This window comes from Centrocercus urophasianus, unplaced genomic scaffold, assembly GCF_019232065.1.
Source record: "Centrocercus urophasianus isolate 14NV4802_14NV808 unplaced genomic scaffold, USGS_Curo_1.0 seq_12, whole genome shotgun sequence".
NCBI lineage: Eukaryota > Metazoa > Chordata > Aves > Galliformes > Phasianidae > Centrocercus > Centrocercus urophasianus.
Genome location: NW_024884364.1, coordinates 50208717 through 50226204, shown reverse-complemented (window position 1 = coordinate 50226204; position 17488 = coordinate 50208717). Strand labels below are relative to the sequence as shown.

The following is a 17488-nucleotide window of genomic DNA, read 5'->3' as shown; positions in this document are numbered from 1 at the left end:
CTACTTAAAACCGTGGTTTAGAGAAGAAGAAAGCAGCGGTGTATAAAAATCAATTACGTTCTTCTTAACGGCTGTTGAGTGTGACTCTAGTTCCTTTTCATTTTTTTTCTTTTCATTCTGAAGTTCGAGAAACAAGCCAGTGTGCCTGAGAATAAGGAAATCCTTCCAACATACACCACCAACTGGTTGTCTCTGAGTAGCTGTGAGCAGAAGTTGCAACTTTCCTTCACCAGCATTTCCACCTTCATTTTTTCCACCCAGATATACTCCGTTTTGGTCATCAGGGTCACTGGTTACAGGTCAAAACCCCATCAGCAGAAGCAGACACAATGTGGCAATCTCATGCACCTAAGGTGCCACATTGACGTGAAGATTAATGCTGCTTTTTGGTTTTCCGCTAAAGCAACGTTGGAGGGAAGTGCTCTCTCATCCTGTAGGTAGGCCTCCCAGCACTTTGGTTGTCCCTGACAGTTCTTTCATTTGGATAGGCAGTATTTCAGCTTTTTACTAAGCTGGTTTTGCTTTTTAAGCTGTAATTGTAGATGTCATATGATTGTATTTGAATTTTAGTTTAGAATTCTTCTGTGCCTTACCTACTTACATAGGTTGTGGATGCCCCATCCCTGGATGGGTTCAGAGCCAGGCTGGATATGGCTCTGGGCAGCCTGGTGTAGTGGTTGGCAACCCTGCATATAGCAGGGGCGTGAAACTAGATGAACTTTGAGGTCCTTTTCAACTCAGGCCATTCTGTGATTCTATGATACCTACTCCAACATCTCTTCCTTAAACAGACCCTTACCCAACATTTGTGAGAAACATCCCAGACACAGATTCATACCACTTTTCTTGGAAGTGAGAGAAGAGATAAAATGTCTATAGCCTTTTATTATTGAAAAGATAAAAATAAATTTATCTTGCAAACAAAGTTGGTTTTTTGTCATTTTTATTTTGTTGTTTGTTTTTAATGTCTCATTTTCTAATATTTATATTAGTGCTTAGCTTGCCTATGTAATCTAAGAAAAAGGCTATGCCCTAAGCGTATTTTAAAAAAATTATTTGCATAGTCAGGATGTACATCTACTAGTTCTTGTGTTAAGAAAATTGATCCTGTACTTTTTCATCTGTAACCCTACAATGTGGTTAAGAACAATGCCTGCAACTATTTCGCTTCTCCAATAAATAATGTGCAACTACTCAATGTTCAAACACTTTTTCAGGTTGCAGTTGTCTTTGCTCACAGTTAAATGAACTTCTGAATAAACTAACATAACTGCTCTTTTTATGTTCAAAAAAAAGTTAATCTGTTAGAAGAAAAAGTCATTATAGTCATTTCAATACTTGTAATCCTAGTATTCTCTTTAAAAGAGTGGATTTCTGCTGTAGGAGTGTTAGCTATTGTGGCAAAAGTTTCTAGAGGGTGAGTAATGAGATTGTACAGCAGTTGTACCTGAGATGGATTCATTTGCTTTCTAACTGTAAAATGTAAAAAATAAAATGAATTATTCTTTATTTGTATTTGTTGGCATAGTAGCACCTGTACTTCTTAACAAGAAAAAAGCCACATCAGTCTCATGTTTTGTAACTATTTTAGAGAGAAGCATAATTGTTTTGATCACAACTTCAACTCTCCCTCAAAAAAAGGGAAAATATTTACTGTCTTTAGCATAATAAAACTCCAGTTCATGTCTTTTGACTGTTTAAAGTGCAAAAGAATCTGAAAGACATTCTGTTTGGGAAAATGTATGCTACTCAAGAAGAGCCCTTATAGGATTAAGCAGTGTATGCTTAAAATGTCTATTGTTGACATTTTAAGACAGTCAAGTTCGCTGACATACTGATGACCTCAATTTACTTTGTTATTTTGGCTCATCGGTGGTAATCAACATAATGTTAGCTTACTGCTTAGATTTATTCAGCATGACAGTCTTTTCAGTAACAGAATGAAATGAGAAGAAAGTCCAAGCACAACTTGTAGTTCATAGTGGATCATAATTTTCTAGATAAACACATAAACAAAGAAGTTTATCTAAGATTTCTTTCAGCTGTCTTGAATATTCTTCTCAAACACCATAGTAGTAGTATTTTGTGATAGTCGCCCAAATGCTACTTAGCATTAGTATTTTGTTGGTATTTGTTTTTGAAGAAGTGAAAAATTGAGAATTATGCAGTTGACTTTAATCTGCTATTTTTTTATTTTAGGCATTTTTCATGTGAAAGGAAAAATAAAAGTAGCTGTTGAGCTGTGGAAAGCATAGTGTGGTGGAAGCATAATAGCAATGAAAACTAATAATTATATGCATGTTAACCTTAAGTGTGAACTTCTGTTACTGAGAAATAATCATGCAAGTAGGCTTTAATCCTGCAGTCTGAAGAACATAGTTTTTTGTGTGTTTTTAATGCATTTAACTTTCTGTTTAGGCTCATACAACACATGCCAAAGCAGATGACTGAGTTTTTTTGCCAAGGTGTACCTCTTATGGCATAATAGGGTACAAATACATGTCCAGTTTTTTAAAAGACTATAGTTAGATATATAATATCTATAAGATATAGATATTGTATATCTTATAGATATATAAGATATAGATGTAAAAGACTATAATTAGTAATCTTTCTTATCCCAAACACATCTTTTTTCTTTGAATTTGTTTTTATGATAAAATTACTTTGGTTTTATTGTTCTTTATGTGAGATAAGGTGAAAATACCCAGTTGCCTGTCCATGCAGTTCTTAAGTATACAGTACATTCTTATACACAATCCATATATGTCCAGCTCAGTGATTTTGCTAATGTTGTCCTCTTTTTTGTGTGTGTGTTTAAAAAGAAGTTTTGTTACTTATAAACTTTGACTATATTATGTATTTTATGTTTGGCCCAAGACAATTCTTCTTCACGCAGTGTGGACCAGGCAAGCCAAATGATTGGACACGTACATTGTACACAGGCCACATAATGTTTTTTAGTCTTCTTGTGTTTGGTTTTGAAGCTAAAAAGTTTTCCCAATCATGGAAACTTATTTAAGAAGTTGTTTTCCTAGCTAATAAAAGTTTCAGAATATGCCCAAGTGTTATCTTGTGTAATAGACTTGAATCAAAATTGCAGTTTCCTACTTCATTACTTTACACTGTTCTTAAAACATGGATTCACTTACAGTGAATGTGTAACATTGACAGGAGCATGATATACTGTGTGTTTCATATTGAAAAGGCTGACATATTTTTCTTGTTCTGCAGGTGCCATTGCAAAGAGGATAAACAGATTATAATCCATTTTGGTTTGAATATTAAAAAAAAGATTCTAAAGACTTGAATAAATCCCTTGAATGAGATGAATGAATTACTTGAGTAATTTAAAAGCTTTCATGATGATTTACGTGAACAGATTTTAAACCCCCTATTAGTAAGAAATTACTTGGAATGACACAGAGCTAAATGTAATTTAACTCAGGTGTCAACTGAGATTCACAACAGTTGCTATAGTTGAGCCTATAAGCCTTGAGAAGAGGAAACTCCTCCCTGTGATGAATGTCATCAAAGAAAAAAATTTTGCCTTAAGAATGTGAATTAAATTATATGGTTTCTGCTCGTGTTTTTATGGTTGAAAAAAGGAAATCGAGCATATAGCTTAAGTCAATGAAGCATCACTGTATTTCTGCTGTTCTACAATATTTTTTATTAATTATAAACATATATATATATAAATGTAAAAAGTCAAATGAAAGTATATCCTCCTTAAGTATTAGTATGGGTATTCTTATTTTATGCAAAGCATATAGAGGCGTAAGAGCCCTCTGTTGTCTGGGTTTTATTATCTTTCACTAATTATAAGTGAGTTAGTTACAAAGGCAAGAAAGATGACGTATCATGCTTAAAGGAGAAAAAAAGTGAAGATATGCATTGGAAATCTATGAGTTTAGATGAGGTACTGTTATACAGCAATGAGGAGTGAAAGTCCAGAAGAACCTATCAAGCACAAGATGGGACAAGGGATCTAACATATTTTCAGATGACAATTTTTATATTTGTTGATGAGAATTGGCAATGGAATGAACAGGTTCAGAAGCTGGGAAATTAGAGTTTAATGTCATGCTTCAGGGTCATTTGTTGTTTCCATTAAAGCCAGAGAGAATAATTATCACTCCTCTACATTACATGGCTCGTGAATTAGCTTTTTAATGTAATTTTTGGTCTTCCAGTAAAATATTGGCTGCACACAGCCAAAATGTGCAAATGATTAACAGTGTCATTGTCACTGAAATCTTAAATGCTTAATGGATGGGTCCTACTTATCCTTAAACTATCAGAAGGATTTAGGCAGAAGGAAATGCATACCAAGATAAAATTTGAAGTGTTTTATATTGTTTTGCTTTCCTATGACTTCCTCTTTTGGATGTCTTGTAAACCTTATTTGTCTAATTTACATCATCAAAAGATCCAAAAATACTGGTTATACTTACTGGTTACTTTGTTGGCATGTGATTTTTATGGCTATATTTTTTTTCATTTTACTACAGTTTGTTATGAATTATGGGGGGAGGTAGGAGGGGGAAGGTAGTGCCACATGGAATGTGTATTTCATTAACTCTTCTAAGCAAGACATTTCTCACTTAGTTGCCTACAATAAGGGTGGAACTAAATGCAGACACCCTTCCAGTGGTCCCTTTTAAGTCCTGTGTTCCTAAGCTGAACATTGTCCAAGAATGCAATAATTACATCATCAGAAAGTAAAGAAAGAGAACAATTTGTGTTTTCTGGATAACAAGTATTGTGAGGCATTGATCTGTCATGTTTTAAAGTTTTGTGTGCATGTAGCCCAGTCAGCATGCAACAAACTGGAGAGCTGAATCTTCACAGCTCAATTCTGAATTCTGTCCTTGTCCTTTTAATGTTGTTTCTTCTCAGAAAATAGGTCAGAGAGAAATGAGCTAGCTGACCCTCAGCTCAGAATATCTACATACTCAGAAGTGAACACACAGTCAGTACCTAGGTAGTACAGGAGTCAGTTGGAAACCAGCTATGTTCCTTTATCTGGAATGATTATTCTGGTCTGAGTATCTGGACCTATCTAAATAGAGAAGCCATAACACTATGCTATAGCAGCTCTGATCAGGGAGCAGAAATGGTGGGAAGGAAGGGGGCAATGCTAAGCAGAGTTAGCCAGCTTCTTGAGTTGGTATTGAAGCTGAGCTATATTAGATATATTGACAAGGGGAACAAGGATTTTTTCTTAGTTACAAGAATTAGCATATCTCAGAGGCAAGTCAAAATTCCCTGTTGGGAATGCCTCTTTTCCTTTCTGAAGTTACTGCCCTACTTCCTTGCTACACATGCAGACACATACTTGTAATATACTTCAGAATGTGCTTTTATGGACAGCCAATGTCAGATACATTTTGTGAGCATGAACGTGAAGGCTGCTAGTTTTGGTGTGTGGAAATAATCCCTTTACAGGTCATATACCTACTTTAAGTTAAGCATATCTTTACATGTCTTGAGGAATTAAGTTCAGAGTGTAGATAGGAAAAAAAAAAGTCAACTACAGTGTAGTAGTATTTCCTATTTTATAGTTGGAATTTAGCAGCAATCAATGAAGGATGTTTTCAAAAATGTTTGTAAGATTGGAAAAAACACTTGTAGATACAATTAGATATTAAAGGTACCTTGAAAGAAGCTTGAAATCTCAATGCTGTCAAGCAAGTGAGAGCTTGAATTTAGTTTTTTAGCCAGTTCATTTCACCTACTAAGTGCACCTCAAACATTTTGTTTTGGGTTCTGTAAGGGGAATGCTTGCTCCCAGCAGCACTACAGGACTGAATGGTTCCTGGCCATGAGCCAGCAGTGTGCCCTTGTGGCCAAGAGGGCCAATGGCATCCTGGGGTGCATTAAAAAGAGCGTGGCCAGTGGGTCGAGGGAGGTGATCCTCCTCCTCTACTCTGCCCTGGTGAGACCTCATCTGGAGCACTGTGTCCAGTCCTGGGCTCCCCAGTACAAAAAAGACAGGGACCTCTTGGAAAGTGTCCAGCGGAGGGCCACAAAGATGGTGAAGGGCCTGGAGCATCTCTCCTATGAAAGAAAGGCTGAGTGAGCTGGGTCTGTTCAGCCTTGAGAAAAGAAGACTGAGAGGGGACCTGATCCAGGTCTATTAATATCTAAGGTGTGGGGGGCAGAATGGCGAGGCCAGTCTCTTTTCAGTGATGAGTGGAGACAGGACAAGGGGAAACGGCTGGAAACTGCAGCATAGGAAGTTCCGAACAAATGTGCGCAAGAACTTCTTTACAGTGAGGTGACGGAGCACTGGAACAGGCTGCCCAGGGAGGTGGTGGAGTCTCCTTCTCTGGAGATGTTCAAGACCTGCCTGGATGCCTACCTGTGCGACCTGCTGTAGGGAACCTGCTTTGGCAGGGGGGTTGGACTCGATGACCTCTGGAGGTCCCTTCCAACCCCTACAATTCTGTGATTCTGTGATTATACATCTCTGTTACATGATTTGCAGTACACATGGATAAGAAGCTTGGTAAAGTACTGCGATTTTTGTATTTTTGTTGTGGTTTGTTTTGTTGTTTTTTTTTTTTTCAGTGGATGTTGCATCTCATCTTCCATCTTTTGTGCTGATTCCTTCATGAAGGACTTTTCAGTACTTTCTAAAATATGATTTATCAAAACTATGATTTTCATAGAGATTAAAAAATAAATGAGTACTTTCTTTGTTGTCAGGATTTTAAGCAATTGGTTGGACTTAATATTTTTAGTTTCCAATGCTTTCAGCTACCCCACGACAGTTTTTTTCAAGTTGTAATGTAGAACTAACATTTATTATTTGTATTTGAGATAGAGAAAAATTAAAATGCTTTTAGTGTTCTTATTTTACAATATTATTTTAGAGTACAGGGGAAAACATAGGAGAAAAGCTCTGAACAAGCTGTGCTGATTTCTTGAAGCGAAGTAAAATACAACATAAATGTTGCATGTAGATGGCTATTCAGAAATATTGTTTCAGTTTGATTTGTCCCAGTCATTCATTTAGCTTCAGCATTTTGCCTGAAAGGAACATGAAGTTCTGTATTTAGAATGCAAGGGTTGCAGATTCTGTTGTGTCACTGGCAGCAGTTGTTGCATTTCTTTAGATGTATCTTCCTGATTAAGTTTTGTTGTTAAAAATAAGTAGATTGGGGTAGGTGGAAGAGTATAATACACAAACTAAAAGCTTAATGACTGAATTTTTGTATTAGGACTTCCTGGGAGTAGTCATTTTCTGTGATCATGTCAGTTATAAAAGAAGTGTTAGTAATCAAAACAAGATTAGCTCTGGCATCCAAAAAACAGTGATCTGAAATAATGCTTCTCAAGGTGTTTTAATACAATTTTTTAAACATTGCTGTATAGGTATTCTGCAGGAATGTTTACGATGTGTACTGAAGGCAGAAATATACCTGCAGTTCTTGCACTAACCTAGTTTTCCAAGAATACATGACAATGTCAGTAGCATTTGAAAAGCCTGATAGAAGATCTTCAGTGGCAAACTAAGATGAGTTCTTGCTAAGGTTTGTATGTATTTGCATTTTGAAAACATGTTGAAATCGTTCCTAGCAGTGAATTAGTTTCTTATCAAAAAGCAGTGTAGGCGTTGTATAACAACACATTGTGGGGTTTTTTTCAGTGTTGTCCTTCTCTTTTCCTCTCCACCCTTCTGCTTCAGCTCACGTGACTGGACTTTACACTCATTTACTGATAATACGGGCACAGCCATCTTGTTTGTAAACTAGAGGCAGAAACAGAAAGAATTCCGTGCTGCAAGGTAAAACACCTCTCCCATACCCAGATATGTTTTTTTTTATATGTACTTTCATTGTAAACTTTGAGTTAATCCATTGTTGGTGTTCATATTCTTTCATGGCTCAAAGCAAATTCTTCATGACTGGAAGTTAGTAATTATGGGAAGTAATAACATGCAATGATGTCTTTTCCTTATTAGATTAATGTATTTTACATAAGAAAGAAAAAAGGCATGTTAATACTATCTTTTTTGCAACAAAATACACTTTACTGTATAGTACTGCAGCGGAACAGAACATTCCCTGACTACAGTGGGCTAAAAAGAGCATAAGCTTTATTGAATTGTGAAAGCATTTTGAATGAAAAATAGAGTAGAGTGCTTATGTAGTAGAACATTTTCTAGCTGTAAGTTTTTTTTCTTACCACTTAAGCTCTGGTTGTTTAAAAAGTAATGTTAGAAGTGTATATAATTTTGATTACAGACTCTTTCAAGATCCAGTGGAAATAAATTGTTAAATAGTTTTGGAGGTGGCTAGGTTTCAAAATAAGCCTGGAGTTTTGAAGTGACCCTGGTTTATTAGCAGTGTAATCTAACCAAATCTCTCTGATTCAAAGGTGGAAAAGTGTGAGACTTAACTATGACTTTTTAAGTGATATTAAATAAAGCTAATCTCTTCCTTTGTATTCTCACACACATTCAACCTGTTAACTGAGTGTAAACATGGTTACTGAGGAAACAATATCCATAAGGGGAACTACTAAGAGAGGATGGCAAGGAATAAGAGAGGAAGAGAGCAGGTGTGGAAGACGTCATAGCTTCTAAATAGGTTCTATCTACCAGGTTTCTACAGAACTCTATTCGGGCAAGCACCCGAGACAAGAAGGAAGGAAGGTGAAAATAGAAGTCAATTTAACAAAAAAAAAAAAGTTCAAAAGAATGCATGAGTCTGACCACATGTATTGCTATGCAGTTTTGTAATGACTCATTAATAATATGGATTCCATACGCCTTGTTTTCTCACAAACACATTAGCACCTTAGGGTGCTCTTCACGTGGATTTTAGGAAGTACAAACCTGTATTTGGGTGTTCAGTCCCTGTCAGACTAGCAGCTGAGGCTGTTCTAATACCTGGAGAACCACAGTAGCCAGTGGGGGAAGCACTGCATATTGTTGCCTGGTGGAAACCTTACTTGGTGGGGAGAGAAGTCAAGCAGGGAGGAACGGCAGCAGCAGCAGTAGTGATGGAGCATTAGTGGAAACAGCAGCACCTGGGCAAGCAGAACTGAATGAAACAAGCAGCTGCATCCGAGAGGTATCCAGTCTGAATCTGTATTGACATGACAATAGTATGGGATTCATAAAGAAGAAATAACATTGTTGAGAAAGATTAGGATTGTAGAAGAGTTTGTATGGTGATTTCATGATTTTGTAAGAGAAAATTTTAGGATGAGGAATGAAAGAAAATCAGTTTAGAGTGAGAAGGAGGATTAAAGGTAGTCTGGACATTTCAGATGAGTTGCCAAGAAATGCTTAACAAGAATCATTACTGTAGCACTCCAGGCTGTGAAAATGCAGGTTTTAACTGCTTCAGGCTCAGAATTGCACTGATCCTGGATTTTTTTGTTTCCCGGACAAATGTTTGAAATTAAAAGGCCAAGGTGTAAAGATAGTCTGTTCTTTTTGTTCTTTTTTTTCACTTTTTTTTTTCTTTTCCTTTCCCTATCCCCTCTGCCTCCCCACCATACTAAAAACAGCAGAATCAATTGAACAGTCATATTACAAAGATCTCTTAGGAAACAGAGCTCAGACAGACTGTTTCTCCTGTGACATTGTCTTAAACTAGACAGACTGGTATGCAAACTTGTTTTCTTCTAGAATCCCTACCATTACAAAATGTATTTAATTAGAAATCAAATCAATAAACTAGAATGCTACCTTTTTTTTTTTTTAGGGAAGTACTGTTTTATCGAGCACTGCTGACAAACACAGCTCTGAATTAGAAGCTGATGACATGGATTACTCATTTACAGATTTTACTCTTAGCTACGTAAGAAGAGTTACATCTTCCATTTATATTAGTTATTACAACTGACAACTGAATATGTTGTCTATTATGGCAGTTGTTAATAGTAGCAGCAAAACATTAGTTCTGAGAAATACACATCAGACAAAAAATGATATGTTCTTTTTCCACTGATAAGCAAAATCTAACCTTAAGAACTCAATGGTGTGTCATACCTAAGGGCATTGAATGAAGGAAAAAAATTACATACAGACATTCTGAAATGATTTAAAAAACATATTACTCATTTCAAACATACTTGTAGCATGCTCTAGTCCAGGCCAGAAGATAATGAGACCCCTAGAGCTATTACTGAGGAACTCTTCAAATGTTAAAGGAAAGTTAATACTGATGTGTCACAAGAAATTGGGGAAAAAAACCCTTATTTAATATACTTTTTATATTTCTTTATGATCTTGAAAGTTATAAAAAATAAGATGAAAATGAAATGAGCTAATATAGTCTTGAGCTAATGATAATTTTCATTCATTCCGTTGTGTTGGGATTTTGAATTTTTAAATATGTATTCTGTTTTAACAGGAATATGTAAAAGTTGGGTAAAGTCCCTATGAAAGAGAAAGGGAAAAACCAGATAAAAGAAAGAGAGAGAGAACGGAAAGGGGAAGGCAAAGTGCAAAAGTTTATTCATAAGGATCTTTATAACTTTGCCTTTTTCATATATCTCTGTCGTGCACTACATGTATTTCTGTTTCTTCTAGATGTTTTGTTTTGTTTCATGTCAAACATTCAGGACCCATTTAAGCCTCTTCTTATAAGTGGATATTTTTAGTTGGATAATTATTTATTCTTTCAGATATCCTTTTTAAGACATTAATTCTAACTGTTGCCTAATCCTATTAAATTTAAATAATGTCTCTCAAATATTTTGCCATGCTAAGTATATTCACAAGGTTTTTTTATTATTTTTTTTCTTCTTTTTTTTTCTAGTGTGAGTCAACTATTCATCTTCTGAAATTAGTACATGATTAAAGCTTTAAGATTCAGATAAAAAGTTTGCTAATGTATACACATTATTTTGTTAATGTGTTTGTCACTTGGCTTGCACATTTTTTATGAGAAGATTTTGATCTCTGTAGCTTGTAATCAGGCAACTGTGTAACAACTTTGCAGCTCATAATCCTTTTTCTAATTTCAAAGTATTCTTTTCTGGTTTTGTGTTTTTTTTTTTTTTTTTTTTTGTAAGATTTCTTTTGTTTCCGACAATAGTATTTGTTTTTAAAACTGTTTATTGTTTAAAATGAATAATTCTGGTGAATTACCTCTATATTAGAACTAGTAAGAAAATGGCTTGTCATCTTACTATGTGTATATATGTATTATGTTTCTGAAGCTTTTTTGTTGCTATATAAGAGGACAGAATAAAAATTATGAATAGTTCTATTTATTCTAATTTTGCATTGAGTCTTTAAACAAATTGTGACTTTGATCAAATCTTTAGCTCTGTTCAAAGTAGCATAGCAAAAATCTCTCTCTGCTCAAGACAAGAACATAAGTGGCTTTGTTTCACTTGTAAATTCTAAGCAGATAATTTTTCTATGTGTAAAAATAAGAAGTATTTCATTTTTAAATTATAACTTAAAAAAAAAAAAAGAAAGAAATTGCATTATTTTTTAATTTACTATTAAGTATCCCATCCAAAAAATTTCAGAGGGGTTTTCCAGAGACATGTTCGTGTCTGTCTGCAGAAGGAGGACACATCAGTCCCTGAATATTTGTTGTATCACAGAATTAAAAGCATATCATTCTTGAACTACTTGTATGACTGAATAACAAAAAAATAGGCTTTCCTTTTTATTGGAATCTGCTAAGAAACTCGGTCTTTGACAGGTTGCTCATCTTACCTTTTCTTCATGGCTTTCACTTGTGCTCAAAGGAAAGAAGAAGGTCCATGAAATGTGGAAAAAGGGTCTGACCACTTGAGAAGAATATAGGAATGTAGTCAGGGTCTGCAGGGATGCAACGAGGAAGGCTAAAGCCCATCTGGAATTGAATCTGGTTAAAGTGATAAAGGATAATAAAAAAGGCTTCTTCAAATATGTTAGCAGCAAAAGGAAAACTAGAGAGAATGTGAGCCCCTTACTAAGTGAGGGGAGGTTCTGGTAACGGGAGATGCTGAGAAGGCAGAGATACTGAATGTCTTCTTTACTTCCGTCTTCAGTGAAAATGCTCTCCCTCAGGTTTCCCACACCCTGAAGGTTAGTGAGAGGGTCTGGGGAATGGGAGACTTCCCTTTAGTCAGGAAAGAGGTGGTGCTTGAGAGCCTAGGCAGTACTAAGGTCCACAAGTCCATGGGACCTGAAGGGGTGCATCCACGTGTGCTAAGGGAGCTGGCGGAGGTCATTGCTGAACCTCTCTCCATCATCTTTGAGAGGTCTTGGATAATGGGGGAGGTCCCTGATAACTAGAGGATAGCCAACGTCACTCCAGTCTTCAAAAAGGGCAAGAAGGAAGACCCGGGTAATTATAGGCCTGTCAGCCTCACCTCTGTCCCTGGAAAGGTGATGGTACAGCTTGTGCTTGATGACATCTCCAGACAACTGGGAGAAAAGGAGGTTATCAGGAGTAGTCATCATGGGTTCACCAGGGGGAGGTCGTGCTTGACCAACCTGATGGCCTTCCATGATATTGTCACATGCTGGGTGGATGGGGGAAGAGCGGTAGATGTAGTCTACCTTGATTTTAGAAAGGCATTTGATACTGTCTCCCACGACATCCTTATAACAAAGCTGAGGAAGTGTGGGATAGATGAGTGGACAGGGAGGTGGGTTGAGAACTGGCTGACTGGCAGAGTGCAGAGGGTAATCGTTGGCAGTGCAGAGTCTGGCTGGAGACCTGTAACCAGTGGTGTCCCCCAGGAGTCTGTGCTGGGTCCGGTCTTGTTCAACATTTTCATCAGTGACCTTCATGAGGGGATAGTGGCCACCCTCAGCAAGTTTGCTGATGATACGAAGTTGGGAGGATTGGCTGGCACACCTAAAGGCTGTGCTGCCATTCAGCGAGACCTGGACAGGCTGGAGAGCTGGGCAGTAAGAAACCAGATGAGGTTCAACAAAAGCAAGTGTAGAGTCTTGCATCTAGGGAGGAATAACTGCATGCACCAATACAGGCTGGGGGATGAGCTGCTGGAGAGGAGCTCTGTGGAAAGGGACCTGGGTGTCCTGGTGGACGACAGGTTGGCCATGAGCCAGCAGTGTGCCCTTGTGGCCAAGAGGGCCAATGGCATCCTGGGATGCATTAAAAAGAGCATGGCCAGCAGGTCGAGGGAGGTGATCCTCCCCCTCTACTCTGTCCTGGTAAGGCCTCAACTGGAGTACTGTGTCCAGTTCTGGGCTCCCCAGTACAAAAAAGACAGGGATCTCTTGGAAAGAGTCCAGCGGAGGGCCACAGAAATGTGAAGGGCCTGGAGCATGTCTCCTATGAAAGAAAGGCTGAGTGAACTGGGTCTGTTCAGCCTTGAGAAAAGACAGCTGAGAGGGGATCTAATCCAGGTTTATGGAGTGTGGGGGCATAGTGGTGAGGCCAGTCTCTTTTCAGTGGTGAGTGGAGACAGGACAAGGGGAAATGGCCGGAAACTGCAGCATAGGAAGTTCCGCACAAACATGCGCAAGAACTTCTTTACAGTGAGGTGACGGAGCACTGGAACAGGCTGCCCAGGGAGGTGGTGGAGTCTCCTTCTCTGGAGATGTTCAAGACCTGCCTGGATGCCTACCTGTGTGACCTGCTGTAGGGAACCTGCTTTGGCAGGGGGGTTGGACTCGATGATCTTTGGAGGTCCCTTCCAACCCCTACAATTCTGTGATTCTGTGAAGAGAAAGGAAAAATAAAAAGCTATTATTTTGTATCTTTTGAGCCCCTGCGATTTGGTCCCATAGGCACAGAAATTTCCTCTCAATTTGTATATGTACATTCTAATACAGCAGTGCTCAGTCTTTGCAGTGGGACAGATTGCAAAGCAAACAAACGTGAGAATTGGTTACAGGATACTTTTCACCAACAAAACACCCATATATGCATATACCTCATATAATAATACAAAGACAGGCTGAGGGATCTGGGCTAGTTCAGCCTGGAGAAAAGAAGGCTGTGGGGTGACCTCATTGCAGCCTTTTAGTACTTAAAGGGAGCCTACCAACAGGAGGGGAATCAACTCTTTGAAAGGGTTGAGAACTGCAGGACAAGGGGAAATGGTTTTAAGTTGAGTGAGGGAAGATTTAAGTTGGATGTCAGGGGGAATTTCTGTACAGAGAGAGTGGTGAGGTGCTGGAAGAGGCTGCACAGAGAGGTTGTGAATGCCCTATCCCTGGAGGTGTTCAAGGCCAGGCTGGATGGGGCCCTGGGCAGCCTGGTCTAGTATTAAATGTGGAGGTTGGTGGCCCTGCCTGTGGTGAGGGGGGTTGGAGATTCAAGATCCTTGAGGTCCCTTGCAGCCTGAGCCATTCTGTGATTCAGTGATAGGTGTACTGCTACTCTCTTTTCTCCTACTCTTTACTTGTGAGGACAAGCATGTGACCAGAATATCTGCCATGTGTGATGAGAGACAGGGAGACATGATATTTGGGCCTTTGGGAAGGTGCATGACTTTTCCATGTGAGTTGCCAGACAGTACCCAGACACAATCACGGACTGGTTCCTGCCATGTCAGAATCTTTAAGTGCTTTATTTTTCTGTGGGAAAGTAATAAGTTCTAGCCTGAAAGGAGGTAATAGGCCCTAGCAATGGCTGGCTGGTCCTGTGCTGCTTTGGTTTCCCAGTGTCTCTGTAGCCCTTAGGGAAGAAGGCAGCAGGGAAGAAGCTGTGAACCACAATCAAACTGCACTCACAATCAGTCAGCTGGTCGCCTCTGACAACAGCTCTCTTGAAATATCATCTGGCTCAGATAGCAGCAGGGAATGCAATTTCTATTCTGTCAAAAGTCTGTCAGAGATAAAGTTTATTTGTCTGATTACACTTGTGAATGTAACCTAAATACAGGGTTGGCTATAGCTGAATTTATTCATAGAATGAATTACCAATACTCCTATAAAACACTCTTTGCAGTTGGACGTAAACAATTGTATTTATTTATTTTTTTAATTAAGAATAATGAAACAGTAGGGGACTTGGGACAGAATATTCATAGGATTGCCTTACAATCTGGAAAGGATAAATTGCTATGTGCATCTCATGAAGAAAAATTTTGCAGCTAAAACTCATTAAGAATTGTCCCTAGTTCCCAGGTGTCACTGGTATTACATAAAGTTATAAGCTGTTAAACTAGTACCGTTAGTAGAACACATCATACTAATGGAAAAGTACATTGGTTGTGTACTACGAAAAACTTTTTATTTTTTGCTCCTATTGTATGCTGAGCACACACAGACAATCCATAATCAAGTTGGGATACATCTCATGTATCTTTATTCCTTTTATATACACGTCGTCTAAATTAGGTCTTTAGGCTCTCTTCCTTCTCTGGAAAAAGATAATGAACATTACTTTCAGCATTTCATTGTATCAGTCTTAAGAAGAGTTGAATCATTCTCTTAATATGTTTGTCTCTTCCTACTAATTAGAGAGGATGCCTAGATAATTAACTCAGGCTAAATGCATAACTTTAAGATGAATAAAATTCAGATGGATTGGTTTGCACCATGACTGCTTAGTTGATAAAAGCCATATAGGCTTTTAGCTCCTCTGTGGGTAAAATTACCCACAGAATGAATGAAGGAAGCCTTTTTTTCAGTTGTTGACTCTGACACAGTTGTATTGAGAGTCCTTGAGTGCTGTCATAATGAAGGCATAAGTAACAATAGAGCCGTTTTAAAAATAATAATCTCACATTTTGAGAACAAATTTATGCAAATACAATTTCTGTTTTCTTTAAGTGGAACATCCTTTTGGAAAGAGCATAACATACTGGATCATATTATTTATGTGTTACTTGTTAGCCTTACATAGCAAGGAAAAATTTACTGGCTGTTTCACAGCAATCTCTGTAGTAAACTACTTTGACTAGAAAAGCTGTTTTAGGTAGTGGGAAAAGCAATAATATTATGTTATGCAATCCAAAGCTTTGATCTTGACATACTCCAGAGGATGCCATTGAGTAACTCAAAAGAGACATTTTTTGTCATACAATTTCTTCCTCTCTTCAATTTGGCCTCTTGAAACATCCACTTCACACATTATCTACTTTGGTCTATAACAAAAATCTGACTCAACGGATTTCAAAAAATATTAATTAAGCTAGATATCATGGATGAATTTAAGCTAAGCCCTCAAATATGTCAGGAAGTGTCATATTACATTGTTTAATGTAACACTGTAAAGATCTTATTCTAATGGGCATATACATAGAAAACATGTTAATACTTGCATATGTCAACATTTTTGCACAGTTCAGCATTATTATTTAATATTTTCTGAAGTGAGGTACTATAGATATCAGAGAAGAAACTTTCTCATCTCTCTTACCTTTCCTTTCCATCAAAATCTAGTGGTACTGTTACTATGTCTTTAAGCTAAACACAAAACACATGCTGACGTAAAACACTGACCTAAAATTCTTCTAACTGCAAAGACTGAGCAGAGATGCATTCTTCATATATGCATATATGCATATACATCTTAATGTGCAATTACTGAATCTGGAAGATTTCTTTTAGCGCTTTAGAACACCTCCCTGGGAAATGACATGATATTATTAGTACTAATTATACTGTTATTATTAATAACAGTTAATCATGATTTACCTTTTTTTTTTTTTTTTTTTTTTTTTTTTTTTTTTTTAAATCTCTCAGGATGGTGGGCCTCTGACAGATAGGTCAGATGACTACCTGTGGTACTCCTTTATTTCACTACTGGCCAGACCACATTCAGAACTAAATTCCTAATGAGTATTTGTCTGGCAGAAGGAATGTTACTGAACATTAATCATAGAACTAATATACATATCTAATCATACAGTTTGAAGGGGTTTTTTTTGTTTGTTTTAAATAAAACTGATGGAAATATCACTACATTAAAAAATAAAATCTTATCTTCCATTCATGATATGATTTACTACAAAGAAAAAAATGGTTTATTATTTAACAATACTGCTGTTAAATTCTGTTATGTTGTTGGGATTAAACTAGTAAATTTTAGAGAGATCATTTTAAGAAGATACTTAAATTGAACTTATGTCTGACAGAGGCTTTGTGGCTTTGTCTAGATTTGATTCAGACCCAGCAGATAATCATGGCTGAACAAGAAATATTTGTCTTTTCTTGTGTTTTCTAAGCTTATTTTATGTGAAATTTCTGTCTTACAATAAGGAACTTTTAATAACTTAAATACAGATTTTCATCTATGTAAATAATGTTCAAAAAAATGAAGCAATCTTATTGCTGAGACTAAGTTACTAGTTAGGATGTCATAATTGAATTTTTGCATGATTTTAGTCTGTTGCAAATGCAAAGTAAATTTTGTTTATCTAAATGAAGTACTATTAGGATCAAGCCAAAAGGATATTATTTTATTTATCTTTTGGAGGTAATATGACATAAAGGATGCAACATTAATGTGTCCTCACAAGTGCTGAGTACAGAGGGTCCTGTACTCCGCTTTTCTGCTGGCAACACTATTTCTGACACAAGCTAGAATGCCACTCG

General features: G+C 37.2%; 1 protein-coding gene across 6 annotated transcripts in view; it reads left to right on the top strand.

Moving 5' to 3' along the window:
- Positions 1-17488, top strand: part of LOC122155673 (steryl-sulfatase-like) — a 99955-nt gene that overhangs the window by 684 nt on the left and 81783 nt on the right. For 5 of the 6 annotated variants that reach the window (XM_042809736.1, XM_042809733.1, XM_042809734.1 and 2 more), the window contains exons 3-4: positions 7697-7795; positions 9726-9821. In XM_042809736.1, the coding sequence (XP_042665670.1) occupies positions 9781-9821 (41 nt within the window). In that variant the 5' untranslated portion in view covers positions 7697-7795; positions 9726-9780. The remainder of the gene's footprint in view (positions 1-7696; positions 7796-9725; positions 9822-17488) is intronic. The other variant, XM_042809735.1, reaches the window with a different exon arrangement.